Source organism: Cervus elaphus, chromosome 13 (assembly GCF_910594005.1).
Source record: "Cervus elaphus chromosome 13, mCerEla1.1, whole genome shotgun sequence".
Taxonomy (NCBI): Eukaryota; Metazoa; Chordata; class Mammalia; order Artiodactyla; family Cervidae; genus Cervus; species Cervus elaphus.
Genome location: NC_057827.1, coordinates 61383201 through 61401115, shown reverse-complemented (window position 1 = coordinate 61401115; position 17915 = coordinate 61383201). Strand labels below are relative to the sequence as shown.

The 17915-nt window shown below is 50.2% G+C and overlaps 1 protein-coding gene across 2 annotated transcripts; it reads left to right on the top strand.

Moving 5' to 3' along the window:
- The first annotated feature begins 7072 nt into the window (after positions 1 to 7072).
- LOC122707026 (serpin A3-6-like) lies at positions 7073 to 17665 on the top strand. Of its 2 annotated transcripts, none has more exons than XM_043922667.1 (5): positions 7073 to 7147; positions 9185 to 9820; positions 12066 to 12336; positions 14989 to 15139; positions 17247 to 17665. In XM_043922667.1, the coding sequence occupies exons 2-5, from the start codon at positions 9187 to 9189 to the stop codon at positions 17439 to 17441; spliced, it is 1251 nt and encodes a 416-aa protein (XP_043778602.1). In that variant the 5' UTR covers positions 7073 to 7147; positions 9185 to 9186; the 3' UTR covers positions 17442 to 17665. The 2 variants fall into 2 exon arrangements, with proteins under 2 accessions (XP_043778602.1, XP_043778601.1); XM_043922666.1 differs by having other exon boundaries at positions 7085 to 7143.
- The last annotated feature ends 250 nt before the right edge of the window (positions 17666 to 17915 follow it).

Here is a 17915-nt window from a genome sequence, read left to right as displayed (position 1 = left end):
GCCACCTCTCAGAGATTCTTAGGCAGTTCTTTGTTCTCTGGCTTCCATGTTCTTGCTCAGCCCCAGGGACAACAGATTCAACCTAACTGTGTGTGTCCATTTGCTCAGTTGGGTCCAACTCGTTGCAATCCCATGGACTGCAGCACTCCAGGCTTCCCGGTCCTTCACTATCTCCCAGAGTTTGCTCAAACTCATGTCCATTGAGTCAGTGATGCTATCTATCCATCTTGTCCTCTGCCTAGCTAGTCAGAGTCAAATCAACCCTCCCTCCAGGGATCTCCGTGTACCAAGCTCTTCCCAGGATCCTCTATATGCTGGCATCTCCTAGGGCACTCAGACTCTGGTCTCCAGGTATTTACCCACCTGTGAGACAGAAAAACCTCACGCTGGTTGTCCCTGTAGTTACCCTGCAGCTCAAGGCCATGTTAATGCCCAACAGAAACATGGATTCATATCTTCATTCCCTGAATTATCACCTATCTTTTTTTTTATCTCTAGGCTTCTAATCATCAACATTTAAACATGATCAAGTTTCATCTGTCATTAACTTTTAAAAATATATGTATGTGTGTGCACGAGAGTGTGTGTATGTGTATCTTACTTGGTGATGGCTGATGGGATTAGAGTTCCCATTTAGCAGAGACCCCCCCCCACCCCACATAAAGGACACAGCCTTCCAGTGCAGATCCATAGATAATTAATGTCTTTAAAAGCAGTGGCTTTAACACCTGTATAAGAATTAAACTCTCAAGACAGTAATTCTCTTTCATATGCTCAAACAGGGAAATGTCCTCCTAATTTTTTTAAGAAAGGGGACACGAAGCTAGAGAGAGCCTGAATTTGGTGTTGGGTTGCTTTTTTCCAGGCTCTACCAGCTCTACCATTTAACAGTTTGGGGTCCTTGGGCAAGTCATGAGACTGGATGTTGACCTTTTTGTGCTCTTGTGCTAGTTGGTCGGTCATGTCTGACCAGTTGTGACCCTGTGGACTGTAGCCTGACTGGCTCCTCTGTCCATGGGGTTCTCCAGGCAAGAATACTGGAGTGGGTTGCCATGCCACCCTCCAGGGATCTTCCAGACCCTGGAAACCCACATCTCCTGCATCTCCTGCATTGGCAGGCAGACTCTTTACCATGGCACCACCTGGGAAGGATTGAAATTTTTCCTTCCTCCCAAATCCCTTCCCTGAAGATTGACACAGACAAAGATGTAATAATCAACATCATCAACATAAATAGGAACCATACCTAAACAAAGAGGCAGTCATTTGTGGCCCATAGGGGATTATCTAGTAGATATTCTGCCTGTGGAACAAGCAGCAGCCATGTGGACCCACCCAGGAAGTCCCATCTGAAGCCTGGTGGGACCGAATGGATGATTGACAATCGACTACCTGCTCAGGAGCTAGGAGAAGGGGGCTGGGAAAAAAGAAGGAAGCAGAGGATTTTTCAGGACCAAGAGGCCATAGCAGAAGAGCAAGAAGGAGAGAAGAAGGCAGAGAATGAGAAAATTCCACTGGGGAAGGGTTCCCTGCAGTTGCAACGAGGGTGGGATGGAATGGGAAGCTGGAAAAGGGGCAAAGAAATATACCAAAACCCCCGACCACGCGTGGCTGAAAGCCCTGATGTGAGCCTGAACTACTGCAGGGAAAAGTTTCTTCATGTTTGTGGACTCTTTGGGCCGCTGACCACCTCCCAGGAAAACCAGGTCCCTGGCCAAACCTCCCCACAGATTGTTCCTGTGTATCTCACAAGCTAAGAATTATATTTGCTATATTATAAATTATATTATGAAAATATTTAAAAGTTACATTTAACTTTCATTGGAAAATTTTGCTAAAACAAAAGGAGAAGGAAGAGGAAGGAGGGGAAGAGAGAAGGTGACTGAATGTGGCCTTAAAATATAAAATAGTTGCTATCTGGTCTTTTACAGAACACATCTGGATTATGGACCCCAACTCCATCAAGCGTGATATTCCAGAACTAAAGAGACGACTCACCTTGAGAGCAGGATCTTTACCTATTTTCGTCACTCCTGGATGCCCAGTTTCTAGGTGAAAGCCTGGCTCATGAAATCACCTTGTAAATATTTGTCAGGTAAAAGAAGTGAGGTAGGAGATAGATGAGTCCTGGGTTACACAGCTGGGGTTTGTCAAGTGGGGTAAAATTCAAGCTTTGTTCTCACCCAGACACTCCGAGGACAGAGTTGCTGGCAGAAGCTGAGCTCTGCTGAAGTAAAGAGATAAGGTGCCTACTCGGAGGTCCAGGAAGACTTCCCTGTCTGTATATGCATAGAGGCTTCTTGGAGGTCAAGAAGGGAAGGGCCCCACCCCATAATAAGTGTGGACATGCACCCAGAGGCCTTTTCAGTGGGATCCATCTTAGCAAAATGTCGAGGGTGCATCTTGGGGAGGGCCCAAGGACCCAGTTGGGTGTGAAAAAAGAAACAAAATAACTGGCTAAATGTAAACGAAGACCCAAAAGGACTGTCCTGTATAAGTGATTTAAATCACCTTTTTGAAGACTTATGCACCCATGGCTGATTCATGTCAATGTATGGCAAAACCACTACAATATTGTAAAGTAAGTAGCCTCCAATCAAAATAAATAAATTAAAATAATAATAATAATAAAGAAAGAAAAAAAATCACCTTTTTACTTCTCTTCTCATTCAGGATGCTGGCACTCCTTTCCAGGTGTGTGTTTCTGTCCTGCTTCTGATTTACAGAAACTGCTTGTCTGTGTCCTCCCCCATACACTGCACTATGACTTTAATAATAAACTTTGTACCTGTTCGGCAGTTTTTGCCTCCTTGAAACAGTTTTGCTTTCAAACAGGGTAAAAAATCAGAGAATTTTGCTTCTAGCCTCTAACCCTTAATGGACTGGCAGTTAGGTTGAATGCCTGGACAGGGAAATAAGATCTGTCCCTCCCAGAACAGATGGAATAAAGGAATGAGTGATGTTACAAAAGTGTTTGTAACCTATACAGTCCATGGGTAATGAGGACAAAAATGAGTATTTTTTAAAAAAATCTGTGGAGCCTTCTTTCTATGGAGGGGAAGTTGGTCTCTGTCTTGGACAAGATCCTCCATGCATTCTGGGAGAGCGATGTTTCCATTCACTTTACACAGAGGAAGAACCAATCTCAAATCTCTTCTGTATTATAATTTCCTTATATTCTCATCAGGACCTAGAAAACATGATTCCATGACCATCCTTACAAAAACAGTGCATGTGGAATTGAAGAAAAAGCCAGTATAAAAAACCCTGCAAGTGGCAACTAAGACCCAGTGCAGCAAAATAAATAAATATATATTTTTAAATATAAAATTTTTTTCTCTGAAACAAAGCAGATGAATGAGCTGGAATCAAGATTGCCAGGAGAAACATCAAAAACCTCAGATATGCAAATGACATCACCCTTATGGGAGAAAGTGAAGAACTAAAGAGCTTCTTGATGAAAATGAAAGAGGAGAGTGAAAATGTTGGCTTAAAACTCAACAATCAGAAAACTAAGGTCATGGCATCCAGACCCATCACTTCATGGCAAATAGATGGGGAAACAGTGACAGACTTTAATTTTTTGTGCTCCCAAATCACTGCAGATGATGACTGCAGCCGTGAAATTAAAAGATGCTTGCTCCTTGCAAGAGAAGCTATGACAAACTTAGACAGAATATTAAAAAGCAGAAACATTACTTTGCTAACAAAGGTCTGTCTAGTCAAGGCTATGGTTTTACCAGTAGTCATGTATGGATGTGAGAGTTGGTCTATAAAGAAAGCAGAGTGCCAAAGAATTAATGCTTTTGAACTGGGGTGTTGGAGAAGACTCTTGAAAGTCCCTTGGACTGCCACTCAATCCTAAAGGAAATCAGTCCTGAATATTCATTCATTGGAAGGACTGATGATGAAGCTGAAACTCCAATACTTTGGCCAACTGATGCAAAGAGCTGACTCATTGGAAAAGACCCTGATGCTGGGAAAGATTGAAGGCAAGAGGAGAAGGGGATGACAGAGGATGAGATGGTTGGACGGCATCACCAACTTGAGTTGGTGAAGGACAGGGAAGCCTGGCGTGCTACAGTCCATGGGGTCACAAAGAATCAGACACGACTGAGTGACTGAACTGAGCTGAGACCAATGAGGACTATAGGAGCTTAGGGAGAGGCTGAGAGGTGGCCAGAGGAGCATAGAGCATGTGGCCATTAGTCTGGAGCATTGATCTAGAACTCCAGGGGACAGAGGGCAAGTCAGGACAAGTCAGCCCCCAACAAGTGTTCTCAGCAGTACTCAGAAAAATGGAAAATTCTTTAGCTTTACATCAGCTGGAGTTCAGACTAAGTCAGTTCAGTCTTAAGGAAAATAATGGCTCTCCTGAGGCCAGAGAATTTGGGAACACGCAGGGAAAATAATGGGGCAATATTAGCACTGATGCGCAATGTCCATTCTCATGATGTGTTCAGCGTATAGATTAAACAAACAGAGCAGACAGCCCTGTCGTACTCCTTCATGAGAAGTGCCAGCCTGGATGAGTTACAAGCTGGAATCAAGACAGATGGGAGAAACATCAACAACTTCAGATATGTGGATGATGCCGCCTTACTGGCAGAAAGTGAAGAGAAACTACAGAGCCTCTTGATGAGGGTGAAAGAGCTGGCTTAAAACTAAATATTAAAAAACCTAAGATCATGGCATCTAGCCTGATTACTTCATGGCAGAGAGAGAGGGAAAAGGTGAAAGTAGTGTCAGATTTCCTCTTCTTGGGCTCGAAAATCACTGTGGACCGTGACTGCAGCCTTGAAATCAGAAGATATTTGCTTCTTGGCAGGAAAGCTGAGACAAACCTAGACAGTGCGTTGAAAAGCAGAGACATACTCTGCCGCCAAAGGTTCGTACAGTCAAAGCAATGGTCTTCCCAGTGATCACGTAGGGTTGTAAGAGCCAGACAGTTAAGAAAGCAGAATGCTGAAGAATTGATGTCTTCAAATTGTGGTGCTGGAGAAGACTCCCAAGTCCCTTGAACAGCAAGGAGATCAAACCAGTCAATTTTAAGGGAAATCAACCCTGAATACTCATTGGAAGGACTGATTCTGAGGCTGGAACTCCAGTATTTTGGTCATCTGATGCGAACAGCTGACTCATTGGAAAAGTCCCTGATGCTGGGAAAAATTGAGGGCAGAAGGAGAAGAGGGTATCAGAGAATGAGATGACTGGATAGCATCATCAGTGCAATGGACATGAACTTGAGTAAACTTCAGGAGATGGCGAGGAACAGGGAGGCCTGGTGTGCTGTAGTCCAAGGGGTCACAGAGTCAGACAGGTCTGGCCAAGAAAACAACAAAAATGTCCATTCTCGTTTTCTCTCAAAGTAGTGCAATCCTGCATGTTTAGCTGGGACATGGCTACACAATGTAGAATGTTGGCTGCACTGAACAGCCTCCCTGCAGCTAGCTGTGGCCATGTGACCAAGCAGTGGCCAATGGAACAGAAGTGGAAATAGCATAGGCAACATTTAGGACGTTTCTTTCAAAGGAAAGGCTGTGCTTTTCCCTTCCCTGCTTCCCATTAACTGGAAGGTTGACACAGCAATAGGCCACCTGGCAAACAAATCTGAGTAATAGAGAGCAACAAGCTGGAAGGAGCCTGGGTCCCTGACAAGGTGGAACCACCATGTCTGCATGCGGACACTGCCTGCATCTGGACCTACATGAGAGGGAAGTAAACTGCAGCCTCGTTTCAGCCACTGTTTCTTAGGGATTGTGTGTAACTTATGTTATCAATTCTGGAAATATGGAGCCTGAAAGGACGCATCATTTCAGACTGATGAGATCAAACTCTCCTGGGTCACCTCAGTGTCTTACAGTCCATGAATGTTTATTAAGTTCTCTAAGGATGCAGCACAGCACAAAACAAGTGAAAAATCCTGTCTTAACGGAGTTTACATTTAGAATTATTTCACTTAACCTTTTCAGACACCCCTCCTTTCTCAGGGAAATGCATCTGCCTTTAGAGACAAGAAGATGAAGGTGGAAGGGTTTCCAAAAAGGTTTTGAGGTCACACAGCTGGGGAGTAGACTTTCAGGATTCAGGTTTATCTTCTGCCAAAGCCACATTCTTACCACTAACACAGTGATCTCCAAACGGAGTTCTGTGGAGTTCCTAGGGGTAACAGAGGTTTGTTTTGGTCTGTCATGGATGGATGGTTGTGAGTGTAGGAGATGAAGACAGGTTTTTCCCCATGAGCACAAGAAAGGCCTGAGATTAGTTCAGAGAGTATCTAAGGAGACCCCAAGGACAAGGATAAAGGACAGCCGGCTTTTGAAGTGAACCAATGGTGAAGGGCAACTTGACAAACCAAAACACAGCAGGCCCCCAAAGACAGATGGTACCAGGTATCAGAGGTCCCAGACACTTGTGCTCTTGACCCTCTAAGGGGACCCTCGGCGGAACAGCCCTGTCTGGGAATGGGGGAGCATCTCAATGTGCAAATCGAGCTATATTCACATAAAGGGTCCTGCATTTCAATTTTGTCTGAGTTTGTGTTTGCGGGCCTGGATCACATACTCACACTTGCACACATACACACACACATCAAGACAAGTGATTCGTAGAAGAAACACAATGCTAGCTAGAGGTGTCCCAGAGTGACACAGCTCTGGGGAATATTTTCAAATATTCTCCTTTCCATTTACTGGGTTTTTACATGGTCTTTAATGAGGATATGACAAACAGTGGGGGGAAAATACTAAGAAGAGTCAATATATATATTTTTAAAAAGAACAAGAGTCAGAGATATTTTTCAACGTGAGCTTTCACACACTCCTCAAAGAAGTTTCTTAAATGGGAGAAATCACTCTCAAGGGAAATTTCTGTTTGTTTTTAGTTTAGGTTTTCTGGTGGGGAGGGACAAAAAGTGAGTGGTTTCTGTAACTAGGTTGTTCAAATAGATCTAATAAACCCTGTTACCGGAAATGGTAGGCTGTGAATTTCCAGTCAGAGGACAGAACACTGTGCTGTCCCCGCCTACATTTCACAAGCCTGGGAGGAGGGCTTTGCAGGATAAATAGGCAGAAGCACCTGGGAAACTCCAGCATCCGGGCAGGCGGCGGCTCTGGATCCACTGCCCACATCCCGCTCTCCCAGGCAGGTAATCCGTGATGCTCCCACACTGGGAGCCAAGGGACCCCTTTCCCAGGGTGGTTCTGGCCTCGGTCAGGGGTCGGTAGAACCTGAGGCGGGAGGGAGGCGGGAGGATGTGTGTCTGATGCTAGGAGGGTTCTGAGCCCTCTGAAGACCAGTCCTCTCTCTGGGTCTCAGTGTTCATCCTGCAAAGGGAGGGACGTGACACCAGGGCTTCTGGGGGCAATTTTGTTTTTTTAGTCTTTAGGGTTTTGATTCGAGCCAGCTGTGCACCCCATCCAGCGGTGCATCCACCATCAGGTCAGAGCTCCCCCGAGGGTCCTGAGGTGCATCTCCTTGCCTGGCACAGGGCACTGCTCTCAGAGAGCCCTGGAGACAGAATTAGTGCAGTGGATCCCCCTGGGCAGGGTCTCCAGGGGGGTTTCCTGGGCTCCATTATCTCTCCGGGGACCCCAGCAAGCAGACAGGAGCTGAATCTGCCCAGCACAGAAGACAGACGGCTCAGAAACAGAGCCAGCCCTCCAGCCCAGCCCAAAGCTGCTTTTGTCACTTAGTCGCTAAGTCGTGACTGGCACTTTTGCGGCCCCATGGGCTGTAGCATGTCAGGCTCCTCTGTCCATGGGATTCTCCAGGCAAGAATACTGGAGTGGATTGTCATTTCCTCCTCTAGGGTATCTTCCTGACCCAGGAATCAAACCGGCATTCCCTGTGTCTCCTGCATCGGCAGGCAGGCTCTTTACTATCCGAGCCACCACCATCTGGCTAGCTATTTCTCCAGGAAGAATTTTGGGGGGGAATGTTTAATTCTTGGTGAAAGAAACCATTGCATCAGCTCTGCATAAACAAACTTTTGGGACAACTGGTCACCTCTGTCCTCAGGCTTGCCCCTGGGCTCCGAATGAGACTCAGCTCAGGCTCCTCCCTTCCACCTCCTCCTCTCCTTCCCTCCACCCTTACCACCCCAGCAGTCCTCTCTCCACTGAACCCTGAAATGAGGGGTCAGAGGCTACAGATAAACAGCCCTCTTTGCTGAGGTCACCAGCTTTGACCTCAGTCTCTCCTGAGGCTTCCAAGCTGTATCTCTGTCCCCAGGGATCACAGTCTGGCTTGTTGAGTCTTAGAAAGTGCCGCTCGTGGAGGGGTTGACACATCTGGAACTCCTCTTAGGAGCCCAGCACCTTCATCCTGTACGTCACCTGAGCCGTTCCTCATGTTGGATGGAGGTGGGAACTGAGGATCAGAGAGGTTCAGTCACTGCTCGTCACCACACAGCACTCACAAGTGGTCCAAACGACATCCTCGACCAGGTCCCTGAGACTCTGAGCTCACCTGCTTCTCCTCACTAGGAGGCCTTTCCAGGCTATTCTTGGAAACACCCTCCATGTGTCCACCTGGCAGGGCTGAGCAGAACGCTCTGCCCTCCTCGTTCTTTGCACCAGCCCTGCTCAGGGCAGCCAGGCTCCAGCACGGCTCCTGCTGCCTGTGGCGGCCTCCCTCCTGAACCCTCTCTGTGACCAGGCACCTCGACGGGAGAGCCTCCCTGAGGTCACACCCTTGTCCTCAGAGGCGGGGAGAGGTACACTGTCCTCTGATGAGTGCAGGGCTCCTTCCTGGGGGGACAGAGAGGGGCACGGTGGGAAAGGAGCCCGGCTTCCCAGGCCCCTCTGACGGTCTCAGCTCCTGGGAGGGGGATGGTTTCTCGCTGGCCAGCACCTCACACCCATCACCAGCTTCCCCACCCTGGAGCCAGGCACCCCAGGCTCCTCCCCCTCACTCCTCCATGGCTTGCTGTGAGACCTTGGAAAAGCCCCTTCCCCTCTCTGCCCAGTCTCTCCACCGTGGAAATTGGTACCAATCACAGCACTTGGTCAAAGGGCAAGGGGGAGTCCAAAGCCCCCTCATGTGTGTTGGGAGCCCAGGAGGGTGCCTACCCCTGGGAGGTCAGAGAGCAGCAGGTCCGAGAGTACAGAGACCATGGGGGACAGTGGGTGGGGGTTGGGGCATCATCTAACACGCAGAGACTGAAAGGAGCTTTGCTTTTCAGACATGAGGGCAGAGAGAATGTCCCCCCTCCTGGCTCTGGGGCTCCTGGTGGCTGGACTCTGCTCCAGTGTCCACTGCCTCCCAGAGAACGTGACCCTGGAAGAACCGCACAAAGGGGAATCTGTGGGTGACCACTCATTAGCCTCCAGCAACACCGACTTCGCCTTCAGCCTCTACAAGCAGTTGGCTTTGGAGAACCCCAGTAAGAATGTCATCTTCTCCCCTCTGAGTGTCTCCATAGCCTTGGCCTTCCTGTCCCTGGGGGCCCGTGGCTCCACCCTGACGGAGATCCTGGAAGGTCTCAAGTTCAACCTCACAGAGATCCAGGAGAAAGAGATCCACCAGGGCTTCCAGCACCTCCTGCAGACGCTCAATCGACCCAGCAACCAGCTGCAGCTGAGCGTGGGCAATGCCATGTTTGTGCAGGACCAGCTGAAGCTGCTGGACAAGTTCATAGAAGACGCCCGGGTGCTGTACTCCTCCCAGGCCTTCCCTACCGAGTTCAACGATTCCAACGCTGCCATGAAGCTCATCAACGACTATGTGAAGAATAAAACCCAGGGGAAAATTGAGGACTTGTTCAAGGACCTTGACCCCTTCACGAAGATCATCCTGGTGAATTATATCTACTTTAAAGGTGGGTGGCCGGATTGCGGTTGGGGAAGATGCACATTTAGTTCTCAGGCTTCAGGATCATTTCTATCCTGGCTCAGCCAACTATGTTGCCAGCAAACCCCTATAGAGAAGTCTCCTCGTGGCTTGGGGGCCTTAAACACCAAGGCCCACCCTGACCATAGTCTTTGTCTATTTTAGCTTTTTCCAAATTTCTTTTCTCATTGTAGGGCAGTGACTACCTTATGTGAGGCAGAGTGATGCTTTTTTTTTTTTTAATTTATTTGTTTGACTGCCTTAGTTCTTGGCTGCAGCACGTGGGATCTTTCGTGGTAGTAGGCAGAGTCTATAGTTGTGGCAGGCAGGTTCAGTACTTGTGGCATGCTGACTTTGCCTGGAGGCATGTGTCATCTTATTTCCTAACCAGGGGTTAAACCCATGTCCTCCACATTGTAAGATGGATTCTTATGCACTGGATTGCCAGGTGAGTCCCAGAGGGAGACTTTTTATTCTGAGTTAAACTTGCCTGCCTGCCAAAAGAAGGAGAGCTTTCCTTTCAGATCTATCTGTGGGGGATGGGGACTCCAGTTTCCTCCCTGATGAGACAGTTTAGGACACACTTAGGAAGGCCTCTGCTCTGGACACTGTGGGCTGCGTCAAACGAGGGCGCCCTCTAAACGGACCTGGTCTCTGGGGGTTGAAGTGGGGCTGGTAGCCAACTTCACAGTGTGACAGCCTCTGAGCAGCCTGGCCATCTCAAGATTCTTCAGTGGTGCGCTTCTGCTATCCTGAGGCAAGACCACATCTGGGGAAAGTCTCGGGGTTGGACAATATCTGGGCCATGATATCTTCGGTTTTTTAAAATTCATTTATTTTTTAATTGAAGGATAATTGCTTTACAGAATTGGGTTGGTTTCTGCCAAACATCAGTGTGAATCAGCCATAGGTATACACATGTTCCCTCCCTCTTGAAACTCCCTCTGGGGCACAATGTCTTCCCAGATTCTAGCTGGTCCAGTGCCCAGTCCCATTGATAGCAAGTTGCTATGACAAACCTCAGCCAGGAAATTCATAAGCGTTAGAGTGAAGGCAGAAAGATTTCACCTAGGGAGCCAACAGTGCAAAAGGGACTCAAAATAGATAAGGCACAAAAAATTGTCATTGAATCATGAAATGGTCAGGTGTCTAAGAGACCCTAGCTGTGGTGGACAAGTTAGCCCTGAGTTGGGGGCTCCTTGCCAAGTCCAGGGCTACCCTTCCTTCATCTGTGTTTTCATCTGTAAATAAAGGCACGGGATGGCATTTCCTTGGAAAAGGAATCCAGGCATGACCTGCTATGTTTGTTATTTGTGTCCCTGGTGGCTCAGGCGGTAAAGTGTCTGCCTGCAAAGCGGGAGACCCGGGTTCAATCCCTGGGTTGGGAAGATCCCCTGGAGAAGGAAATGGCAACCCACTCCAGTACTCTTGCCTGGAAAATTCCATGGACAGAGGAGCCTTGTAAGCTACAGTCCATGGGGTCGCAAAGAGTTGGTCACGACTGAGCGATTTCACTTCACTTCGTGCTTTCTTCTCCTGCCAACCCACTCCATCTTGGGAATTTCTCCTCTAAAATCGCCTCCTCAGGGGCACCTGGCCAGCCCCACTCTCTGTCTGCTCCTGCCTCTCCCCATGGGGACAGAGGCAGGGATGGAATCAAAGTAGGAGGTGGGGATGGATACACACTCCATGAAGCCCCGGAGCCCTAATCTCCCCTAGAAGTCCCTGCCTCTGTGAGTGACCCATTCTCCTGGGTGGAGACTCAAGTTCTTGTGTCTGCTGACCCCGCCCTGCCCTCCAGGTCCCCGTGTGGCTCCTGCTCCAGCTGGGCTCACGAGGCTGTGGGGATGTGTGTCCTCCCTACAAAGCCAACGACTAACCCCTGGTCACCAACATGCCCCCTTAAAGGACCAGGAGGTCCCATATCTCCCCGGGCCCAGTCTCATCCCCATCTCTCCCTTGTCCTCCACATTCCTGTTGACTTCGCCTTTAGCACAACTAACCCGCTTTGTTTCATATCCCGCTTCCCAATCCTGACCTGCAGGGTTCACCCCCATCCCCAGAGGCTTACCACCTGCCCAGGTGTATGTGCACACCTAGCAGGCCCACATAGAGGTCCATGATATGGGGGCTGCTGGCGTGGGGAGGGTCTTCCCTGCTCAGGGACCAGGACTGAGGAGGAGTGACTTCAGCTCTTGCACTCACAGACTCTTGACCTGTCCCCCCTCCCCCAGCCCAGTGGAAGACCCGCTTTGACCCCAAACACACTCAGCAGGCAGAGTTCCACGTGAGCGAGAACAAGACGGTGGAGGTGCCCATGATGAGCATTGGCCTGGAAACCCCTTACTTCCGGGACGAGGAGCTGGGCTGCACGCTGGTGGAGCTCACGTACACCAGCAATGACAGCGCCCTCCTCATCCTCCCCGACGAGGGCAAGATGCAGGACCTGGAAGCCAAGCTGAACCCGGAGACCCTGACGAGGTGGCGAGGATCCCTGCAGCCCAGGTGACTCCCCAGGACCCGGAGCTGTGGGTTCACCTGCCTTCTCGGTCCTTCCCCCTCTTCCTGGACTCCTGACCCCCAGCAACAAGACCTCAGGAATGTGCAGGACCGGGGACAGAGGTGGGAGAGCCTGTAGTGAGATATCCTTGCCTTTTGCTGCCTGTGTGGCTCTGAGCCTGATTCTTTCCTCCTGTAAGATGATGGCATCAGAGGGGACAGGGCCTTCCTCTCACACCAACACGTGATGTGTCATGAGGATCCACAGCATGTGGGCTGTTGTTTCCCTCTTGGGTGGGGGAGCAGATGGAATTGTATCAGCTGAGGACTCAGGTGAGATAGACTCCAAGAATCAGCTTTGCACAGGCTACACATTACATTCACTCATTTTAACCAACCTTTCAGCATTCGTTTCACAGGTTGATTGAGAAGCTGTTGTGTGCCAGGGACTAATTATGCTCTGAGGGTAGGTCAGCAGATAGAACAGTAAATTCTCTGCCCTCGTGAGCTTACTCTGTGCTTGAGAGAGACCTACGAGAAATAAATGTAATGAATAATTTGGTGTGTTGAATTGTTAGAAAGGGGGAGACAGGGATAATAAAGCAAAAAACAGATAAAGAAAATTGGACCCAGAGGTATTTTGTGATTGTAACTAGGAGAGCCCTTAGGTGGTGTTTGAAGTGAGGGACTGAACCATGCAGATGTGTTGGGAAAAGCATTCCTGGCCGAAGGAACAGCCAGTGCAAAGCCTCTGAGGCAGGAACGAGCCTGGTGTGGTTGAGGATTAGTGAAGCCAGAGTAGAAGAGCAGAGGGAGCGAGAGGGGAAGCTGGGAGAAGTTTCAGTCTTCGGGGAGGACTAAGGTCACTAGGGCCTTGCAGACCCTTTGACTCTCCCACCATCTAAGGGAAATGGAAACTCATCACAAGGTTTTGGGTCAAAGAGTGAAAGATCTGAGTGATGCTTTAGAAGAATCACCCAGGGCGCCTAGTGGAGATCAGACAGCACAGGACATGCATGGAGGGAGGGAAGCCAGCCAGGAGCCCAGTGGGGTCACCCAGGGGAGGGCGCTGGGGGCTGGACCAGGAGGAGCAGGAAGTGTGGGGAGGGGTCGGGCTCTGGGTAAATCGAGGGTAAATACACAGGTCAGGAGGTGGGCTTCAGGAGACCCATCTCAGGGGGACAGGAGAGGGAGAGGCAGGGCTGGGCCAGGGTCTGCAGTGGGGGGGTTAGGAGGGGGTGTGGGCAGCATGAGGGGGCTGGGTGTCCCCCACCCAGAGTCCCGCTCCCAGGCTCACATTCCCCCGGCCACTGCCTGTGCTTCTCTGGGGCTCAGCTCCCTGCTGAGAGGGGAGGGGTGTCCTTGACCCTCTGTTCTGAGTGGAGGATCTGCAGACCCAAGAGGGATGGGTGTGGGAGGCACTTTATAAACCACAGGGACTGGAGACCTGCCTGCATTTGACCTAGAGGCTGCAGCCCCTTCCCGACTCCTGTCCAGGGGACCTGAGGCCTTGGGGCTCCTGACTCCCAGCCCCTCCTCCCTGCAGATCCCAGGAGACCCCAGGACACAGGACCCCCTCCCCCTGGTTGTGCTCCTTCCCAGCCCCTCCCCCTCCAACCCCAAGAGCTACCACAGGGCAAGGTCCCAGTGAATAGTGGTAAATGGGGAGAATATCCACCAGACACTTTGATTTACAAGCCCTGAGGGGACATGGACCTACACACTCCTGGCCCTTAAAGGATGCTCAGTAGGAATTTGTTGACTAATGCATAAAGGAGGGAGGAAGGATGAATGTAAAGAAGAAAGAAGGTAGGTCAGTGAAGAGGAATAACTACCTCCCTGCTACAAGGGAGCCAGAGTTTAAGGGAAGCCTCAGTCCCCTCACATTTAGCATTTGTCAGACCAGTCACCATGGTAAGAGTCTTAAGGGAAGTACAGACAGAGAGGGAGGGAACCTGGGGGTGGGGGACAGCTTCTCTTACTCCACGAAACTGCTGGCGGCTCTGCTTAGAAGCAGCAACCCTGCCCACAAGAAACTCACCAGGAAGACAAGACAGAGACTCTGAATATTGGATGATTCAGGTCCCCCTAACCCTTGAATGCAGCCCCCAGCTCTCCTTGTCCCACCGCTGTCCCTGCCAAGCCCCTCCCCACCTTGCAGCAGCCCCTCTTTCCTGCAAGTGCCTCCACCTGCCTCGTGGCCTCCTCTTCACCCAGCCCACTCCTTCCCCTCCCCAGGGACTCAAACTGGATGCCACCTCCTGCAAGAAGCCTTCCTGGTGACCCTGGTACATCCCTCCCGGTGCTCCCCCCACCCCTAGCCACAGCATGGTCTCCCAGAAGCTGTGAAATCTGTGTTGGAGAAGGGTGATTCCTGAGCCCTGCAGGATTGCAGGGGAGAAGCAGGGCCAGGTTGGGGCAAGCCCACAGCCCCTGCCTTGGCACGCTGCCCTGAAGGTGAGACTGCTGCAGACAGGAATGCATAATTAAGGAATTAAAGAGAGTTAGCCCGAGGAATCTAGAAACTGAGGAAAGGAGTACTTATTCCAGGGAGAATGGGGTGGATGGAGATGAAACCAAGTAAGACCTCGCTGAGACATGGGAGAAAGGTGAGCACTGAGTTGAGTAAGCCATCAAGTTTATTTTCTCACTTCCTAGTTTGATAGATACCCTCTACCTGCCCAAGTTTTCCATCTCCAGTGACTATAATCTGCCACACATCCTTCGTAAGCTGGGCATCCAGAAAGTCTTCACCGCTGAGGCTGACCTGTCAGGAATCACAGATGTCATGGACTTAGGAGTTTCCCAGGTGAGTTTTTAAACTTTGGACATTTCATCTTCCACATAGGAGCTTGAAAGGTGACAGCCAGGCAGACCTTTGGGTAATCTTGAATTTGCAAAACAACTACATTGCTCATTACTCAGATCCGTTCAGCTCAGTCACTCAGTTGTGTCCGACTCTTTGAGACCTCCATGGACTGCAGCATGCCAGGCTTCCCTGTCCATCACCAAGTCCCAGAGTTTACTCGAACTCATGTCCATTGAGTCGGTGATGCCATCCAAACATCTCATCCTGTGTCATCCACTTCTCCACCTGCCTTCAATCTTCCAATATCAGGATCTTTTCCAATGAGTCAGTTCTTCTCATCAGGTGGCCAAAATATAAGAGCTTCAGCTTCAGCATCAGTCCTTCCAATGAATATTCAGGAGTGATTACCTTTAGGATAGATCAGTTTGATCTCCTTGCAGTCCAAGGGACTCTCAAGAGTCTTCTCCAGCACCACAGTTCAAAAGCATCAATTTGTCAGGCGAGTGTATGCTCCTTGGTTCTTTGTCTTGTCACAACAAAAATTTGGAGTGATGGACATTAAAGCCCCCCTCAGCGGGTCACAGCTCTTGGGTCTTGAACAGACCGTGTTATAACTCTCGCGTCTTGAACGGGCGGCGTTCTAGCTCTTAAATAAATCAGTGTTACAGCTTAGTGTTACAGCTCTATTTTATTTAGATAATAGCAGGAAAATCCATCTTTGGATTTGGACGTGAGGGTACGTCGATCCAAAGACACGAGGAGAAGAGCACCTCATCGCACGGGAGAGAGAGAGAGAAGAGGGCTTTGGCTCCTCTTTTTATATGTTTCTCTGTCCCTGGGCCTGTCCTATGTAAATTGGGCCAGCCAGGAATGTTGTTTCTTTTACCTGAGGTTCTCACTCTGGTCCTCGGACCTTCCTTTGTTCTATTTTCGCGGGCTTTTCCCTTCCAGGTCTATTAGCCACCGCCATTCTGGACTCCTTTTCCCTATTTTAACTACCTAACAAATTCTTCGGTGCTCAGCCTTCTTTATGGTCCAATTCTCACACCCATGCATGACTACTGGAAAAACCACAGCTTTGGCTACACAGACCTTTGTTGGTAAAGTGATGTCTTTGCTTTTTAACATGAAGGGCATTCCTCAGTTACTCTGCCTGCAATCCTCTGGCCCAGGGGAGCTGGGTTATAACCATCTTGGGGGCTGGTTCTACCTTCTTTGTAATATATTTTGGGATAGACATCAGTCTTGGGAATGTGCCTGAGGTGGAATCAGCTATAGACCCCCATCCCCTGATGCACCTTTTACTGCCTATGGGATAAATTATTAAAGCCCTTAGTCCCGAACCTTGTCATTTTTAAAAGACATGTGATAGTTCTTGGTTCCTGTGCAGTGCTCAGCAGAGAAGGTAAGAGGTAGTAGGTACTAACAATGGCTCAGGGCCATCATAATCAATATACACGAAGAGCAGGAGAGAAGAACACCCGGGGTCCTGATACTGCGATCTGAGAAGCAGAGAACTCAAGAGTGACTAGGGGTGGAGCTGGGCAGCCCTGCAGTCCCCCCTGCACCCCAGCTGCCAGAGGATCTGGTAAAGGGGGCACAGGGGCTATGGGGCCTCGCGGTCCAGGGATGGGAAGCCAATCCTAGGCAAGGTGGCTGAGGGCTCAGGGACACGTCAGTTGGGGCAGGAGAGGAGCAGAAAGCAGTGCTCGCCATCTGCTGCTTTGACATGGAGGTACTGTGGACGGTTCCCTGCAAGAAAACTGCCTCTATCTGGCCCCTTACCCTGCACTAGGGAGTGTTTGGGGGACAGCACAGTCTCTGGACTCAGACAGAGGGGATTCATATCAGGGAGCCCCTGCTCTATGCTTCTCTGACAGTGGGCCCAGGACTTACAGCCTTTGACTGCTTTTCACAGCCGTGGGTCACGTCTATGTGAACCGGCCAACAGGTTAGTTGGGAAAAACAAAGTTGAACAGGTAGATAAGCATAGTGACAGGCCAGCAGCAGAAGGTGGATGATTATCAGTCCCCTTAGAGGTGCTCAGGCAGCTTCTCACCTCCTGCCCACCCGGTCTCCCATCGGTAATACTCTGCTGTCCCCACAGGTGGTCCACAGCGCTGTGCTGGACGTGGATGAGGAGGGCACGGAAGGAGCTGCTGCTACGGGAGTGGAACTTTCTCCCAGGTCCGCATTAATGACTATTGTGCGCTTCAACAGGCCCTTCCTGATTGCCGTAGTTCTCAAAGACACCCAGAGCATCATCTTTTTGGGGAAAGTCACCAACCCCAGTCAAGCCTAGAGCTCCGCTCTGAGCTCTGGGTCCCCTCCCTAAGGAGTGGGGTGCCCAGGTCCCTGGGGGCAGCCTGGGCCCTGGGCGCTGAGGATCCACCCTTCCTGTCCCCACCTGCTCACCTGTGGGGAGGTGGCAGTGAGTCTTCTGGGGGCTCCACATGCACAGGGCGTCTGTGTCCTGGTCACGAGGAGGCCCTGAGACTTTGACAGCAATAAACCACCTTACTTGGACAGCACTCTTTTCTGTGTGTCTCTGCCCTGATCCACCTGACTCCATGCCCTGCTGCTGCCTGGGCCTCGAGGCCAAGCGCCCAGACCTCGCCACCTCTGGGCCCCTCTTCTTCAGACTCATCAAATGGCCCAGGAGCGGGCTTTGTGCCTGTGACCAAGCCCACTGGAGCGCAGGCCCAGGACAGGAAGGGGCCTTTGCTGCCTGCTGCCCACTTCTGGGGTTCTGGTTCCAGGTCAAGGCTCACTCCTT

Coding starts and splice junctions, on each gene's coding strand:
- LOC122707026 (XM_043922667.1), top strand. CDS start 9,187: ATGAGGGCAGAGAGAATGTCCCCCCTCCTGGCTCTGGGGCTCCTGGTG. Junction 9,821..12,065: donor GAATTATATCTACTTTAAAG/GTGGGTGGCCGG, acceptor CCCCTCCCCCAG/CCCAGTGGAAGACCCGCTTT. Junction 12,337..14,988: donor CGAGGATCCCTGCAGCCCAG/GTGACTCCCCAG, acceptor CTCACTTCCTAG/TTTGATAGATACCCTCTACC.